Source organism: Apus apus, chromosome 5 (assembly GCF_020740795.1).
Source record: "Apus apus isolate bApuApu2 chromosome 5, bApuApu2.pri.cur, whole genome shotgun sequence".
Lineage (NCBI taxonomy): Eukaryota > Metazoa > Chordata > Aves > Apodiformes > Apodidae > Apus > Apus apus.
In genome coordinates this window covers 62,174,765-62,192,363 of record NC_067286.1, presented here as the reverse complement: position 1 = coordinate 62,192,363, position 17,599 = coordinate 62,174,765, and the positions used below count along the sequence as shown (strand labels likewise).

The following is a 17,599-nucleotide window of genomic DNA, read 5'->3' as shown; positions in this document are numbered from 1 at the left end:
TTCTTCTACTGGGCTTTCACTGGGCTTGAATATGTTTATTGGACCTGTGAAGAACTAGGACTAAATTATTATTTAAAAAACTGGGAATTTCTCAGGAGAACTGTGTCACCACAGCTGTGAATTTCCTCCTTGAGAGTAGATGAAGCTCGACAGGTGCTGTCAGAGCCGGTGTTCAAAACGATACGGGCTGCGCGTCGCTCTGAAAGGAGCTTGCGTTTGCTTTGAGCCTGATTGGGTGGTAATTGCCACACTGCAGAATTCAGAAGAAGCATCAAAATAATAATAATAAAAAACAAGTCGGGTAGCTAGAAGCAGAGGAGCTCTGATCTGGGATTGTGCATCTTTGTTGTGGAGGTGTCTCTGCTGGGCCCTGCGTGGGCACAAGTTGTGTACCTGCTTTTGCTCTGTGCTAATGCTTGCCTGCTTTCTCTTGCAGTCGGACCACTTCATCAAACAGCCTTTTGCCACTTCTTGGTGGCTCCTAAATTGCTGCAAACTAACACACTTAGCCCAGCTTCACAACCTAATGTCTCCTGTCTGTTTCTGTCTCTGAATCTCCACCTCCTAATGCCACCGGTCTCTTGCCGCAGAGGAACTCAGAGCAGCAAGGCGCAGTGACACTGATGGCAAATTAGAAATGAAACCAAACTCAAAATATTAGGGAAGGATTTTTGCTGAGAGCAAAATCTGTGCAGGGTTTCAGACTTTCTGCATTAACACTTACGTGGGAGCCTGAGCTATGGCTAAGTTAACCTAACCTGCCATAAGCAAATATCCTGTGGCTGCTCTGCTTTTAAATGCTAAATGGAGCTATAGATCTGGGGTGCCCTTGGCTCTGTATTTATATTCACAGAGCAATGACAAAGAAAACCTGGAGATTGTCACACAGCTCTAATAATTGTTTCCCATTGCACCCAAGCTTGGGGAAGGAGGATGTAAGGAATCTCCCTCTTGAGTACTTCCAAGTTATATTTAGAAGATAGTCTTGCTTTCTTGGCCTGGTTCAAATGTGCATTGACACAAAGTTTCATTTTGACTTAAATTCTCTGGTTTTGATGTGGTGACTTCCCCCCCCTCCACCTAACATTGTTTAAACAAAGTATGGATTTTTAAAAATAATGGTTGATTTGGCCCAACTTCTTTTTTTGAGATCATTCAACTTGAGTGGCAGGGTTGGTGTGATCTGTGGGTGCAGTTACTCAGCACAGTGTAGTTTGTGTTGTGTTGTGAACAAGTGAATGATGCTGTGATTTCTGTACAGACAGGCTAGACTGGAGGAGAATTTAAGGAGATAAAAGCTTAGGCACTAACAGATGTGAAGGCCAAATTCTGAAGCACTTCGGTGTCAATTTTTGGAAACAATTTACTGGCAATCTTAGGACAGTGCCTTTCTGACTTGAAAAATGACTTTCTGGATTAAGTAACTTATTGTAGGCATAGAAGAGGCTATGGCCAGGTCTGTGGAGGGTGTTGCCCAATTTTCACATAGGCCCTTCTCTTGGTTTAGGAGAAGCAGCAGCATTTGGAAGCTGTTGAGGTGGAGACGCGCAAGCTACTCCAGAAGCTGTTTCCTAAAGTCTCTCTCCCTTCTAACATGGTAAGAGAAGTGGTTTTTCCTACCCTATGGCTGGGGACCTGGGAGCTCTGGTCCTGCTGCACTGGGCAATCTGGAACATTTCCCTACAATCCCCTCTGCCCAAGGTTTTTGTGGTGGGACGTGTCTTCTGCTGGTAATACCTGTCCAGCAGCAAAGAGGCAAAGCTGCAGATGATTGTTTCATAAAAAGTGTTAAACAAAGATCGTGATCTTGTTTTTTTTCTACTGCTCCAACATCTGTTTCATCTGGCTGTGTTATCTTGTGTCTAACAGAGTTCATTTTCAGGGGTGGATAAGTTCTTCTGCATGTTTGCTTGCTGATGGGGATCGGTGGTCCCTGGCTGCTGTGCAGATGTTGGCTGCCCACCCTCCCCAGAGGGGCTTCACTGCCTCAGTGCCAGTTAATACAATTCTGGGGGTGGGGTGTGGTTCTTCCCAAAGTTCCTTTTGAAAACCACCCATTTCCAGTTTTACATTTTTGGTGGCTTTCAGTTAGTTGCGAGGCAAGTGTGCTGGGTTCGTGTTGTTTAGGTTGTGTGAATGATGTGAAGTGAGGCTGGAAAAATGGGGTCTGCATTAGATTTGAGACATCTGGAGGTTTTGAGTATTCCTATTGAAATGTATTCTCAAATGTGCTAAAGTCTCCTGATGACCTAGAAATAGTCTTTAAAAAAAAGACTGTTTCTGCAAGGTTTTAGTCTTCCTAGTGAGGTCCCTAGAGTTACATAGCAAGTGTCTGCTTGAACTGCTGAGGGATTTTGGAGAAGATACCTTTAAGTCTTCCAATACTTCTCCTAGAGCCCTGACACTTGTGGGGAGCTCTGTCACCCAGTTGTATTTCAGCACTTCCAAGCCTCCATGAGCTCTGTCTCATAACCTCGTGCTCCTGGATTGCTGCCCGCTGACTGTCAGCTCTGCTCTGCCTGTGCTACCAGCTGAGCAACTGCTGCCAGGCTGTGTGTCAGCTCTGGGGAGCTTGGGGACTGAAACACTGCTCAGGAAGCCTGCAGTGGGGAGGCAAATGTCCTGAAGGGAAGTTTCTTGGAAGTTATTTTTAACTTTAACCAAATGCATTTCCCAGCAGAGCCATAGCGAATGGATGTGTGGGTTTGAAAAGATGGCTAAAGAATATTTGAGAGAGGCATCAGGATCTGAAGACGTCAAGGTAGGCCAGATGATGGACAGCTTCCTCACGTGTGGCTTAGTGTTTTCTGGTATAAATCTTGCAAATTGTGCTTTGGATTGTGAGGTTTAAATTGGGTGGCAAGAAAATTCTTTTGTAGGTATTCGCGTCTTGTAAATGGAAAGTGTATTTGCATCTTTGAAAAGGACCTTGTGGAATCGTTTTATGAAATGGAAGATCCCAGATCCCTTTTGCAATTAATTGCTTTTTCAGGTAGCTCTGAGTTTACTGCAGTAACTCACATGAAGGTTGTGATTGAACAGTGAGGGCTGTAGGTGGACATTGCACTTGCGGTTGATGACCCCTCATGGGTTTGGAAAGACCTGCCACTGTGAATGATACCACCATGCTGCTTGAAATAAGATAAAGAATAGAACTCAAATATGTCAGCTAAGGCATGTGACTCTTCTGGTTCCTTCTCTCCTTTGCCAGGCTATGGAGCAGAAGTTGAAGGAGGCCGAGGAGATGCACATACTGCTGCAGCTGGAGTGCGAGAAATACAAATCAGTTCTGGCGGAGACGGTAAGCAGGACCTCTCTGCCCCTTGATGTCAGCTGCCTTTCTGCTGCTGTAAGCTTTCAAACCCTGCTCTCTTCTTAGGAGGGGATTTTACAAAGGCTACAGAGGAGCGTGGAAGAGGAGGAAAGCAAATGGAAGATAAAACTTGAAGAATCACAGAAGGAACTTCAACAGGTGTGTCTGAAGATCCTCTTTTCGTGCCAGCCAGGCAGGTTGTGCTTGAAGTCAGAGGGTGTGTGAGCCCTGTGAAGGCAGGTGTAGAACAGCCCTGGCTGCCTGGTTTGATGTGGTGTGACCAGTGGATGAAAAGGTGAAGCCTGCAAGCAGTGTAATAGGAATGATCCCTCCTTGTAACAATAGGATTTTGGGTGCTCTGATACTTAGTTTCTTTCTAAGAGCACCTTTAATTTTTTTGAGGAACACTTTCCGTTTTGAAAAAAACCTAAGAAAATGGAGAAAGAGTTGGTGTCTTTAGACTTGTGTGGTTGTTCCTGTTGCCACCTTGGGAGTAGGAAGGACAAATGGAACAGCACAGGTAGAAGGTCTTTGAGCATTTTGGCAAGGCTGTGTCACAGTCCTTGTAGGTGATGCAGGAGGCAGCCAAATGGCACATGGTGATATGAATGCTGAGATGATAGAAAGCCAAGGATTCAGGAATGTACATGTGTTCCATTAATGTGCCCAGGAATATGTTTCTCTGATCCAGCCAAGTCAGTCTGTATTTCTGTTAAGCACTTGTCTTATTCAAAGTCCATTTGTGAAGAGGTACAGACTCTTTGTGCTAACATTTAAGTATCATATAATCATAATCATTTTTTGGAAACTGTTAAAATACTACTTAGTCCATTATGATCAACTAATTACACTCGAAATTTCCTGCAAAGCTTTCCTTTTCAGGAAGGCTCTGTTGCTAGCAGAAGTGGTAAGAAAAAAGGCTTTTATGTGTCTTTCCTAAGCTAGAGTTTAAGTAGGTCAAGCTGCTTTTTCAGAAAATACTATTTCTAAGGTACTTCTGCTTAGTAAATTTGAATGCCAGAGTATGAGCCTGGAGCAAATGGATAGATGATTTATAAGCACCTAGTTTGAGTGGCATATAAAATGCTGTCAGATCTTGAACTACAGATGTGCTGCTGTCTGCTGTGCTTACACAGCCTCTAATAAGGCTGAATATGATGGATTTGGCTACATATAGTACATGGATGGAGACAGTCTTCCCTGACTGGGAAGGGTATTTCCCTTACCATGGCTAAGGGACATCTGGCTTGATGTTCCAAATCTTCTTACACTGGGAGAAGGTAGGAAGAGTGTTCTAATGGAGACTCAGTAGATTGAATTATTTGAGTGAGCATCTTTGTTGATTGCCAGTCCCGGTGATTTCGTCCTTAATATTTAAATTGCAGAAGCATGTTTGTGTGTGTGTGTGGATAGTTTGTCTTAGACCAACCCAACTAAATGATGTATTTCTCTTCTCTTGAAAACTGCAGATGCGTTCTTCAGTTGTCTCTTTGGAGCACGAGGTAGAGAGGTTAAAGGAAGAAATCAAAGAGGTTGAAACTGTACGTGCAGGTTTTTTTTTTTTTACTCTCTTTAAAGCTTTCTGTTACTTCACACATGATTTTAGGCTTATGCTGTAAATCTGAATGTCCTAGGATTTCTCTCCTCCAAGCAGTGTGGCCTGTGCTGCAGTTTAAACTGAATCTTCTGGCCCAGAGAAGCTGGGTACTGGATATTGTCTTATTTTTTTACTTCTGTACTCACTCACTGGGGCTCTTTCCTTTGAGACTGAGCAGTTTACTGCTTGTTGATGATTCTGGGCTTGATGCTTTTTCCTGTTATCTTTTTGAAATGTAATAGTTTAAATCTGTGCAATCACTGGATTTGAAATGCTCTCTAAATGTGATGGAGTATTTGATAGAAATTAATTGTTAATAATAAATCAAGAGAATGACACTGCAAGAAGGCATTGAAAACATCTGTTTTAACTTTGTTTTTCTGTTTCTAGCTTAAAAAAGAGAGAGAACATTTGGAAAGTGAACTAGAAAAGGCAGAAATAGAACGATCTACTTATGTTTCAGAAGTCAGAGAGGTAAACATAACTGACCAAATTGTTCTTTTTGTTTGGCTACTAGTTGGCTGGCAAACTAACCTAATGCTTAGCCCCCGTGGCTGGGGAGTTTATTTGCTTGTGACCTTAGGGTAGAGCAACACACTAATAACTGAGCAGAAGAAAAGTGGGCATCCTAAGGAGACAAATCCTAAAACTCTAAACTTCATTTCAGCTCAAAGATCTGTTGACTGAATTGCAGAAAAAACTTGATGATTCATATTCTGAAGCAGTAAGACAGAATGAAGAGTTAAATTTGGTAAGAAGCTTGTTCTCTGCTGGGCAGAAACCAGGCTCCCAGCACAACTTATCAAGTGGAGACTTATTTCAAATCCTGTCTGTTCTGCTAACCTCTTCAGCTTGATATTTTTGTCCATTGCAATCATTTATGTAGTCTTGACTTTTACAATTTGTCTCTTTCTCTGCTCCTAACAATAGCATGTCTGGTTCTTAAGACTTTTGCTGAAGTCTGTAAGACTTTTCATTCCTGAAACTTCTTGAGAATCAATGTTTGACAGCGTAGATAGATACACTCACCTGCAAATATAATGTCCTTTGAGCAACAGAAGTTGTGCTCTCATCAGTTTAACTTGGGGGGGAAAAAAGCAACCAGTGGATAATCAAGTTTTTGAGGATGCAGCTGTTGTATCTGTGCTCTGCCTGTGCAGAGCCTTTTTCATCCTCCTCTCTATGTACAGAAATTGGCCAGAACTAATGTTAGATGAAGTGTGAGTATCCAGCCATCCAGCAGCTGGCATCCAGATGTGGCTGAAGAGCTGTGCTGGATTTATGCATGCAGGGTGTTTTGCTAGCAGTGCTCTCCAGCCAGCAATGCTCCTATACCAGCTTTTCTCAAGAAGAAGTTGGATGAACTGAAGCCAGACCTACAGACCCAAAGATGCCTGTTTTTTCAGTTTGAGCCTTTTCCCTTCTCACTTGTTTCAGTGACATGTTTAAGGCTGCAGGAGCAGTCAGATCCTTCCTCTGCTTGCGTTTGAGCAGTGCTCTCTTGCTTTTGAGCCAGAACTGGGGAAGGTTGTCTCTCTAACCATATCTTTGTTGGGTTTTTGAGTAGTTGATGGGACAACCTGTCACTGCAGGCTGAGCTGCTGATCTCACCAGGCTGCTGCTGGGTTAAAATAGTTGATTTAAAAAAAAAACCCACAACTCTGCAATAACAATCTGCTGAAGTTAATAGTGTGCTTGGCAAGTCTAGTGTAGCATTGATTAGCATCCTGCCTTGGCAACCGAAGCCTCTCGTTTTGAAAGCAAGGGAAATGGGAATTGAATGGATATCTTGGAGTCAATCAGTAAACACAGACTGCTGGAATATAAGAAGCAACAATTTATTATGTCTGTAACAACAAAAGCTTAAAAAGCTGAGCTCCCTGCTCAGCTTGACTGCAGTCTGATGATGCTGTGCTGGTAGGTGTGTGAGAAGGTGGTAAACAGCTACTGTGGTGCACGTGGCTCAGGAATGCTGTCCAGTGTATGAGAGAGTTTCTTGCAGGAGGCTGAGGGATAGAAATGATGGGATTTTAGAATGTGTTTCCACGTGACTTGTAAGGGGAGCAAGGAGAGAAGATGAAACTGCAGAGGAGCTCAACAGTGCTTCCCCAAAATGTAGCAAAACAGCATCCACCAGTCCAGGTGTTCCAAAGGGTGAGACAAATATCACGTGTAGGTTTGGATTCGGTAAGAATTCAGGGGCTTTGAGTAGCCTATTGTTCACTTCTTTAATTCCTTGCTGGCTCCCAAGAAGATTGACAGCAGTAGTGAACATTAGCACAGCAATACTCCAGAGGCATAAATCCAACTAAATTGGCACTCGAGCTTCTTGTTAACACTCCTGTTTGAGGCTCAAGCCTTAAGTGCTGTGGCTGGTTCTGTTTGCTGTGTTGAGGTGAAATAGATTCTTCAAAAAAAATGTTTATCTCTTTTTGGAAGGGCAGCCAGTATAAAGCACTCATCCCTCTTGACTGAAACTGTTTCACTTTTTTGGATTGAATCTAAACACGATCGACAATTTAATACATGCCTGTCAGTGATTCATGCCTGGGTGTGACATTAACAGACTGGTTAAGTCAACATAGTTGTAGCAATTGGGGCTTTATTAAGATGACAAGTAGAGCTTTTTAGTTTCAGCAAAGTGACTGTTTAGCCTGAATTAGGAAGATGACAATCTACATTTTTGCATATTTGCTGTGAATTAAGTTGAAGGCTGGGCTGACTTCTGTGATAAGAGTGCTGGAGAGGCTTATGTCCTGTCAGTATTGCTAATATTCCTACTGGCAACATAGTTAAAAAGTTGAAAATTAATTGTAATGAAGCTGATGCCAACCATGTCTTTTCTTCTGTAGTTTCCATTCTTTACATTTATCTTCAGAGATGGAGTCTCTCTCCCTTGACTGTCCCTGTAAACCTCATCATACATGTTGACTAATCCAGTGTGTGCGATAATGATTGGTAATCCTTTCTCCCTGTGCAGTCAGTGTGCACTGGGTTAATCCACGGGACAGACAGATGAAATCAGATGAAATCTCTGTGTGTGTGTGAGGGGAACTGATTGTCTTTGTTACTGTTTTGCAGCTGAAAACGCAGCTCAACGAAACACTATCAAAACTCAAAGTTGATCAAAACGAGAGACAGAAGGTAGCTGGGGACTTGCCCAAGGTAAGCAGAGACCCTTAACAGTTGCAGATCTAAGTGTTACTGAAACCCTTTAAGATGTGTAGCTTTGCAGTGCTGGAGAATGTGATTATTTGAGCTGCTTGAGCAGACTGCCTGCCTGGTGGGGTGTCTTACTCCACTCACTGCTTCTCCAAGTGACCTGGACTGGGTGTAGGAGCTCATGCAAGATACCTACATGTCTGTTGAAATGATAAAAATGCAACTAACAGCTCTGTTTAATTATCCTTCTTGAAAGAGTCTCTTGTTCATGATAATTTTATGCCAGTGGGAACAAGTGGTAATTTGGGGCTGACAAAGTAATTCTTTATTTAAAGCAACCCAGCCTCACAAAAAGCCCATCCCACAGCCCTACACCCACACCACAGCCTGAAGCTTTTAAATCCAGTCACAAATGGCAGGGGTTTACAAGTTGGTTTACAAGCCATCTGCACCTTTGCACATGGATACAAATCAGCTCTAACCCAGGGTTAGACTGCAAATCTTGGAAGGTAGCTTTATGCCAGCTTGGTGGGACAAGCAGGTGGGTTGCTGCTGCTCGTCCTCAATGGCTGGTCTTGCAAGAGGGTTGGGGTAGGAAATCTTGAAACATGAGAGGTCTCAGTGCTGTCTGTCACCCCAGAAATGAACCTCTCACAGGAGAATTGATGGAGATAAGAATAGCCTGCAGAATGGCTGAGCTCTGGCTGCAGACTGCAGAACACTTTGTTCCTTCTGTGGGAGGTGCATAGTAAGGAAATTGGGCTAGATTCCTGCAGGACTGGAGTGGGGAGAGCTGTTGGTGGGGCACGTCCTGTCCTGGGACAGATGATCATGAAGGCACTGCTAGGAGATCAGAATACCAAGGAGATCTGCAGCAATAAGGTGTTTGAAACGTTTAGCTCAGGACAAACAGATTAGATGTTGACACAGGAAGGGAGCTGTGCTGATGTCCACGGTTCATGGCATCTCCTACATAAATGCAGGCCTATAATGAGGCTTGTGGAGACCTGCCTGCACTGCTACTCTTGCACAAAAAAAATCTACTGCACATTTTTTTACCTAATCACTTGACATGAGACTATTAAAGCTTCCCTGTAGAACTGCTCCCAAATGCAGGCAGGCTGACACACAGAGTGCTGATTGTAAGGAGACATGTCAATCTTGGCAGATGTGTTGGTCCCCTGAGCAAATCTGGCATAAAACAGATTTCCTCTTGAACACTGATTTCCTGTGTCTCTAGTGCTCTTGGAGAGACAGGCTTTGCTTCCCAGCCTCTGCTAATTGTTGTTCTTCCTTGTGGTGTGTTTTTGTTTGTGGGTTTTTTTGTACTCTTTTTTTTTTCCCCCTCCCCTACAGGCTCAGGAGTCTTTGGCATCTCTTGAGAGAGAAATTGGGAAGGTTGTTGGGGATGCCAATGTTATTGAAAACAGCGACGTTTGCACAGAGTCGGTGAGTGTTTCTGTTGAGCCCCTGCCCAGGGGCAGTGCCAATCTCCTCCTGCAAAGTAGGAGCTTTGGGAAGTGAGGTCCAGCAAAGGAACAGGAGCTGAGCTGCTGATGGTAAATCAAGGCTTGAGGAAGCTTCCTCTCCCCACCAACGTCTCCTGGAGCTGTCTCCCAAGGTTGCATTGGGAGTTCTGCTGCTGTCTGGATCCTGACTTTTTTCCTACAGCTCAAATTGGCAAGGAGGAAGGAGAGAGATTCTGAACGTGAGATCTGGGCACCCAGTGGGTGGCCAGTTTGGCTTGGCCGAAAGTGGGAAGATACCCAGACTTATCCCTTCAAGAAGGGAGGCTGAAAATGAATCTGCTGATAACGAAATGAGCTTAAAATACTGCTGGGTTGGCACTTGCCAACTTCTGTAATGCCAAAGAAGGAAGGCACTTACGTGCCCTGTAACACCAAGGCAGAGTCTGTCCTTAGCCACTGGTAGGTGCCAGAATTCAACTTTAGCTGGTCCTGGGAATTTGTGCTGACCTTGACTTGGTCCAGCGGCAAAATCTTCCTGGCCTGAGCTTCAGTGAGCAACAGGCTTGAGCACTACCTGGTGCTGTGGTGGGAGACTCCAGACTGGTGGAGAGTTTCTGTCCCCTGGTAATGGTGTTGCAGTTGCAGGGGCTGGGATTGGGTGGACTCTGGGGTGGCCTGTTCCCATGTGTGCAGGTGGGTCACCATAAGCACAGATGGTTGCTGAAGTGCTTGTGTGGTGGTGCTCAGAGTGCTGGCCCTAAAAAGACACCGCTGCCAGTGGCTGAGTCGTGGCTTTGTAACTGGGTTTCCACAGCTCCAGAAATGAGACCTTTCACACCAGCTTCAGAATAGCTTCAGAACAGCTTTCCAGAAGGCAGTTGGCAGGAGAAGGCTAAAGGAGGTGCCTTCCCAGCACGTTTTACACAGTTAAGTGGTGTTAATGGAACTCATTACCCATTTGCTTCCAATGGATAGAGTAGAAGGAAATGCTGCTGTTTGAACAGGAGAGAGGAGCAGTTGCTGGTAGGACAAATAATTTCTATTGACTCCTTTTAGCTGCTGAAAGTAACTAGCTCCATCAGCTGCAAGAGGAAGCCTAGGAGTCCTCTGAGGAGTGTTGTAGAAAAGCCTTTGCAGTCATTAGCAGAAATGAAATGGCTTTTCCAGTGTGATCACTCCTGGATGCCAATCGACCCTTGTGTTGTGGGCTCACTGTGTCTAAGCCAGAGATGCAGCTGGGCCTGTGAGACCAGGGGTGGCCCAGCCCTGTGAGCTGGTCTCATGGGAGGGGTGGTAGGTCTGACAAGCCCTCTCCTGTGTTGGACACCAGTCAGTGATGGTGACAGTTGGGTGCTCTGTGTCCCTGTCTGCAGCAAACTGGAGAAAAGCCCTCAAGCCAAGGCCACACAGTTTGCTCTCTGCCTTTGTGGCTTATCATAGAATTCCAGACTGGTTTGAGTTGGAAGAGACCTTGAAGATTATAGAGTTGCAATGCCCCTGCATGGGCAGGGGCACTGGGTTGCTCCAAGGCCCTTCCAACCTGCCCTTGAACACTTCCAGGGATGGGGCAGCCACAGCCAGTGTCTCACCACCCTCACAGCAAAGAATTTCTTCCTCAGATCTAACCTAAATTTCTCCTCTTTCAGCTTGAAACCCTTCCCCTTCATCCTATCACTGCCTGCCTTTGTCCAAAGACCCTCCCCAGCTTTCCTGGAGCCCCTTCAGGCACTGGAAGGTGCTCTAAGGTCTCCCTGGAGCCTTCTGTTCTCCAGGCTGAACACCCCAACTCTCTCTGCCTGTCTCCAGACTTGCTCCAACAGCTCCATGTCCTTCTTGTGTTGAGGGCTCTAGAACTGGCCCTAGCCCCCCAGGGGGTCTCAGCAGAGCAGAAGGGGAGAATCTCTTCCCTGGCCCTGCTGGTCACGCTGCTGGTGATGCAGCCCAGGACACAGGAGTAGTAGAATCCAGGTGGTATATCAGAACAGTGATGCTATCAGCTCTGCCATTTTGTGGCTGGTGACACTATGGAGCCCTCCTGAGCCAGATGTCATTAGTTGTGCCCTGTGGTGGCCCTAGTATGAGAGTTGGATTTAATTGCTTTAGCCTCAACTGCTGTAGCCCCTCTGGCTCATGCCTTGCTCTGCTGTAGCTTCGTGGGCACAACTCTGGAAACCTATCCAGGCTTCCTGTAGAATATCCATCACTTCATTCTGAAGAGGAGTGTGGAAAAACAGTCCTAATAAACCTGTGATTAAGCCTCCATTAGTAAAAATATGTTAATTGTCTAAACAGCCTTCTCGATAGGTAGCCATTGGCAGAGGCTGGAAATAGAACATTATCTTCTTCCCCAAGCCCTCTTTGTTGCTTTTTTTTTGAGGGGAAAAAAAAAATGCTGTCTCCCTAGAAGCCTAAAAACCCAGCTTAAAATAGCTCTCAGACTAAAAAAGAAACTCTTCCAGCCACTTCCACCTAGCAACAGCCTCTTTTTTTTTTTTTTTAAGAAGGACCTGAAAACACATGCTGAAAATTGAGCATATTTGTTCCTTCTGGGTGCTGGAACTAACCCACAAAATTGAGAAATGATGCTTGTGTAAACCCTCAGACACATTCTGTGTGTTTTCTTAAGGCTCCTTTTTTTAAAATAGAGTCATTTGGTTTTTCTAATCAGCTTCCTTGTCACTTGTGGGGCTGGATGATGACTGAAGGCTGCTTCTCAGTCTGCTTTTAAGGAAGTCATTTATATTCAGCAGCTTGCTTAGGCAGTAAACTTATTTTGAGGTTTATATGAAATCTAATGTGCTTTCCCCTCCCTAAATCTCAGTATAAAACATTTCAACATTGAAATCTGGAAATGCTGTACATGTCAAGCCTGTCTTAGCTACTGGGTCTGTGATCTCAGGGTTTCCCCACCACCATCTTCTTCCTCTCTTCATTCCTGTATCCCAAGGACACTTTTTCTCCCTGAATCATGGAGAGCATGGGGCAGGGATGGCTGCATAAGGCCACTCCTGGGTTAGTAGAAGCTGCAGAATGACTGTTGAGCCCAGATCCTTTGGGAGCTGGTCAGGACTGGCCCTGGGAGGGTTGGAGATGTGTCTATAACTTGTGAGTAGACGCACCCTGAGGTTAGTGAAGCCATGAAACAGAAGGGAGAGGAAGCAAGTAAGGGAGAGAAGAGCTTTTCCTGGAGATGAGGGCTGGAGATGGAAAGGCTCCTTTTGTTGCTTCTGCTTGTGGTGGTTTCTACACTGATGTCCATGCCCCTCTCACAGCCAGCACTGCCCTTCCTTCATTTCCTGGGGTGCTAATTCCATTTCCCTCTACACTTCCAGCAGCCTGTATGAGATGGCTGAGCAAAACCTCACTCTTGACAGACCTGATTTCCCCCTTTATTAAAATAAGGGCAAAATAGTTAAAGGCTACCCTAACAGAGATTCCCAATGATTTTTTTCTTTTAAGTAGAAAAATGTCTACCAGTTGCATTCAAGTAGGAGCTTTACCATCTATTGCTTTGTTCTCCTGCCCGAGCCCAGTCGTTCCTGTAATGGTGCAGGTGCTTGAGTTTGATTTACTGCTCGCTCAGTGTTGCAGCAAGTCTAGCAGCATTTCCAGCCAAATGGGAGCTGGGAAAATGGCCCTCCCTGAACTCACTCTAATTTCCCTGAAACTCTAGGGAGAGATTTGCAGCAGCAGGGATGCATCAGTCTCGTTCTGTTAGCAAAAACCACTTTCCACTGGAGCAGAGCCGATGCTGAGCACGTGGAAGTGCCTTGGTGCTCCTGTTAAAAATTGGGTAGATCTGTGTGGCTGACACCAGGGTAGAGGTGCTGATTTTTAGCTGTTAAGTGGCAAAGGAAAGCTCTGCCACAGGCTATCTGCACGTCTGTATCAGGAGCTGAATAAGGAGTAGTAATGTGTGTTTTTAGATGTGGAGTTCTTTGCATGTCTCTGGTGGAGATAATCAATAAAGGTAATAAACCAGGGATTATATCACTGTTAGCTCAGCAAGGCTGACTGGGGGGAGGAGGGCAGGCAAGAGGGAAGAGTCCCTTTTGAGTTATGACACTTCCCTATTAAGAAACCATTTAACTCCTGGAAAAATAAAGCTCTTTCCTTTTAAAAAAGCAAGATCGGCGTTTTTATTTCAGCACAGGAAACCACTTTTAGAATTACAGTCTGGTTTGGGTTAGAGGGGAACTTAAAGATCCTGGAGTTGCAACGCCACTTCAGTGGGCAGGGACACTAGACCAAGTTGCTCCAAGCCCCATCCAGTCTGGCCTTGAACACTTCCAGGGATGGGGCAGCCACAGCTTCTCTGGGCAACCTGGGCCAGGGTCTCACCACCCTCACAGCAAAGAATTTCTTCCTCAAGCCTAACCTAGATCCTCCTCCCTTCCAGTTTTAATCCCTTCCTCCTCATCCCATCATTCCCTGCCCTTGTAAAAAGCCCCTCTCCAGCTTTCCTGGAGCCCCTTCAGGCACTGGAAGGTGCTCTAAGGTCTCCCTGGAGCCTTCTCTTCTCCAGGCTGAACACCCCAACTCTCCCAGCCTGTCTCCAGAGCAGAGCTGCTCCAGCCCTGGGATCATCTTTGTGACCCTACTCTGGTCTCTCTCCAACAGCTTTATGCCCTTGTGTTGGGGGCTCCAGAACTGGACCCAGCACTGAAGGGGGGGTGGGGCTCACAAGAACTCTTGGTACCTTTTTTTCCTGTTCTTCCTGTTGATTGGTGCTTGGACTGTTGGACTGCTTTGCCAAGTCCCCACCCCAGTCTAGGTGTCACTGGCAAGAAGGCTTTCCCAGTGGCTGGGAGCAGAGAGTGAACCTGTGGGTTAGCTGGTGGGCAGCAGCCTGAACAGAAGCTCCAGTGCTGCTGTATTGGTGGGGAAAGGTATCACCAGCCAGCTGTTTCTAATAGCTTCACAGCTGGAGCTGCCTTGTGCCTGGGTGTTACACACTGCTGAGGGCACCATGCTGTAGATCCTTGTACATACCAAGCCCTTGGTGGTCCTGCAGCTTTGCTGTTACAGCTGTGGGGGTCAGGAGTCACCTTCCTGCTGGGTGTACCATCACCATGCTTAGCTTTTCAACCAGGCTCATGAGGATGAGGGTCAAGAGCTTCTGAGGCTGGATCAGCTGTGCTTGCAGCACGATTCCTGCAGCAAGTAAGTGGAGCCTTGGGCAGGGAGGGTGAGAGCCAGAGGTCAGTGAAGCTCTTGGTGGTGTCCAGTGTGCAGGTAATTCCCTGGAGCAGGAAACAGCTTCTGGACTTGGAACTATGTTCTCTCTAAATGTGGCCATAACCCTCTGACTTACAGGAGTTGTTCTCATCTGCCCAAGGAGTTGTAATTTTATATGGAGGATCTAATTCTAGGCTTGCTTGGTGGTTAGATTGTAAATGAGTTTTTAATGTTTTTTTTTTTTTTCCCCCCTCTGTCTTCCAGGAATTGACTGATAAAAGACTAAATGTGGCAGTGAATCTTAACCAGGATGTAGGTCATCTCAAGAAGCTGCTCGTGTCAGTAAGCCAAATGCTGTCCAAGGGACGGGAACACTACCAGCTAGTAGGTGGGTGTGACTGGTGGCCATCCAGTTCAACTGGGTGGCTGTCAGGAAGGACACTGCTCAGTGATGATGGGATTGGAGCATCTCCCTTATGGGGAAAGGCTGAGAGAGCTGGGACTCTTTAGCCTGGAGATGAGAAGGCTGAGGGGAGACCTTATTGATGCCTGTAAGTATCTCAAGGGTGAGTGCAGGGAGGATGGAGCCAGACTCTTCAGTAGCTCCCAGTGACAGGACAAGGGGCAATGGGCACAAACTGGGACATGGGAAGTGCCATTGGAATATGAGGGGAAACTTATTTAGTGTGAAGGTGACAGAGCCCTGGGACAGGCTGCCCAGGGAGGCTGAGGGTTCCCCTTCTCTGGAGATATTCAAGACCTGCCCAGATGCAGCCCTGGGTAATATGCTCTGGGAGATCCTGCTTTAGCAGGGAGTTGGACTAGATGATCTCTAGAGGTCCCTTCCAACTCTGACAATTCCCTGATTCAGTGACCTTGTTCAGATTTAACAAATCTGGTCTCAAAATCAGACTTTCTACATGCAGCTCTTCAAAATCTTCTAGTAGACACCAGATTCATCCCTTTCTGGATCCACACTTCAATGAGCTGAACTCACATTCCTTTGTCCCTCTCTGGGCACAGAACTCTGTCCCTTCCTTCCACTATCTGCCATTTCACGTGGCTTGTGTCCCAAAGCTTTCCTCTCCCTGTGCCTTGTATCTTTCATCCCAGCTGCACGAGCAGAATGTCTAGACTTCCATGCTCTGATTGCTTTGGGGTGGAGGATTTAAAGTAACCCCCTGGGCTGTCACTGAGCTGGCAGCTGTGGCTCACTGGGGTCACGAGGACGTGAATATCTGAAACACTGGCCTGGCAGGAGCTCTTCACCCAATTATAGACACATGAACAAGGCTTTTACGTCGTGATCTAGCCAGCTTGGAAACCTGGGCCTGTGTGGCTGACTGCTTTGTGCTGGTGAACTTCTTAAATGACCCCAGGTTGGCTGGTGGTCAGATCAAGTCCAGACACTGAACTTTCTCGGGGAGCTGAAGCCAGGCCTGGAGGTGGGTTGTCACCTGTTGGGGTTTGGGAGGCAGCAAAGCCTTGGCAGGGAATGTGCTGCTGCCAGAAGTGTCAGAACTCTCTCCCATCTTCTCAGGACTCACCTTTTTCCTGATTTAGGTTTTTTTTTTTTAGACTCCTGCCACTGTAACCCAGTGTGGGCAGCAGAGCTGGTCCTAAGGGCTGGTAACAGTGTTCAGGGTGAGGTGAACCCAGCCTCACAGGAGGGGCTTGGTGCACGTGGGAGGACGGTGGTGGCTGTGCCTTGGCCTCCTCCACCCCTCTGTGTTCCTCTGGGCTTCATCATGGGCCAGGGCTAGCCAAGTGGCTGCTGGGGTGAGGATTTGCTTGCACAGTGCCTGTGGAAACTGCTGGGCTGACGTGGCCTTTTGTGTTTCTCTTGCAGAATGAAGTCATGGGGGAGTCGTTAATTTGAGGATAGCAGAAGGCATTGTATTATATTTTGCCAAATTAAAGCCTTATTTATGTTTTCACCCTTTCTACTTTGTCAGAAACACTGAACAGAGTTTTGTCTTTTCTAATCCTTGTTAGACTACTGATTTAAAGAAGAAAAAACCCAGCTCTGTAGACACCTCCAGAGTTTAGTTTTATAATAAAAACAAACCTGTTTGGATAATTAGACCTTTACATTCCTGGAGAGACAGTAAACACATAATCTTTTATCTTATTTTGCTCAATAAAACTTGTTCAGAAAACTCCAACGTGGTAAAGTCACCAATGGGATATAACATTTTAATACTGATGTTGTACACTGTTTTACTTAATTACATTTTTGGGATTAGCTGCCTCTGACTTCAACCTCAAGTAAAACATTTTTTTTTTTTGGTTGCTAATGTAATCAGTTTTTGTAATGGTGTCAGCAAATAAAGGGATGCTATTATTCAAGGTGTTCCTGCTCTCTTCTTTTAACTGAAGGTGGAGGAGTCAGGTGAGATTTCCAGCTCTCCCCTCCCTGAAATGAGCATCAGGCTGCACTTGGTGTACTCTCCTCTGGGCAGAGGAGGAGGCACAAGCTGAAGAGACAAACTGGGGTGCTTGGGAACTCCTGCAGTGGAAGGAGTTTTGGGGGGGGGGGTTGGATGCTTTGATGGTGGGTGTTTCGTTGGGAACAAATCTCTTTGGGACAGGGTTTCTTCTGGGGGTGTGGGGAGATCAGGTGACCCTCCTTTGCTTTAGGTGATTAAGTGCATCTTGAAGGAGCCCTTCAGTTTTGCAGGAGGTTCTTCAATAAGCAAGGTGAGATGTTGCCAAGTTTTTGATAACACTTGATCTGAGGGAAAGCAACAGAACAGTTGGGGGCCAAAGTGAATTAACTGCAGAAATAAAATGGTTCAAACTGCTCACCCTGAGCTTTTCACTTTATCACTTCTGTGGGATTTTTTGGTTAATATTTTGATCCTTTGCCACCAGCTCCAC

At 45.8% G+C, this 17,599-nt stretch overlaps 1 protein-coding gene across 17 annotated transcripts in view; it reads left to right on the top strand.

Moving 5' to 3' along the window:
- Positions 1 to 17,063, top strand: part of KTN1 (kinectin 1) — a 76,394-nt gene extending 59,331 nt beyond the window's left edge. For 5 of the 17 annotated variants that reach the window (XM_051620455.1, XM_051620447.1, XM_051620448.1 and 2 more), the window contains 11 exons: positions 1,508 to 1,597; positions 2,678 to 2,761; positions 3,212 to 3,301; positions 3,380 to 3,472; positions 4,783 to 4,854; positions 5,301 to 5,384; positions 5,578 to 5,661; positions 7,992 to 8,075; positions 9,429 to 9,521; positions 14,984 to 15,107; positions 16,569 to 17,063. In XM_051620455.1, coding sequence (XP_051476415.1) covers positions 1,508 to 1,597; positions 2,678 to 2,761; positions 3,212 to 3,301; positions 3,380 to 3,472; positions 4,783 to 4,854; positions 5,301 to 5,384; positions 5,578 to 5,661; positions 7,992 to 8,075; positions 9,429 to 9,521; positions 14,984 to 15,107; positions 16,569 to 16,573 — 903 coding nt within the window. In that variant the 3' untranslated portion in view covers positions 16,574 to 17,063. The remainder of the gene's footprint in view (positions 1 to 1,507; positions 1,598 to 2,677; positions 2,762 to 3,211; positions 3,302 to 3,379; positions 3,473 to 4,782; positions 4,855 to 5,300; positions 5,385 to 5,577; positions 5,662 to 7,991; positions 8,076 to 9,428; positions 9,522 to 14,983; positions 15,108 to 16,568) is intronic. The other 12 variants (XM_051620460.1, XM_051620462.1, XM_051620459.1 and 9 more) reach the window with 7 other exon arrangements.
- Positions 17,064 to 17,599: the final 536 nt, after the last annotated feature.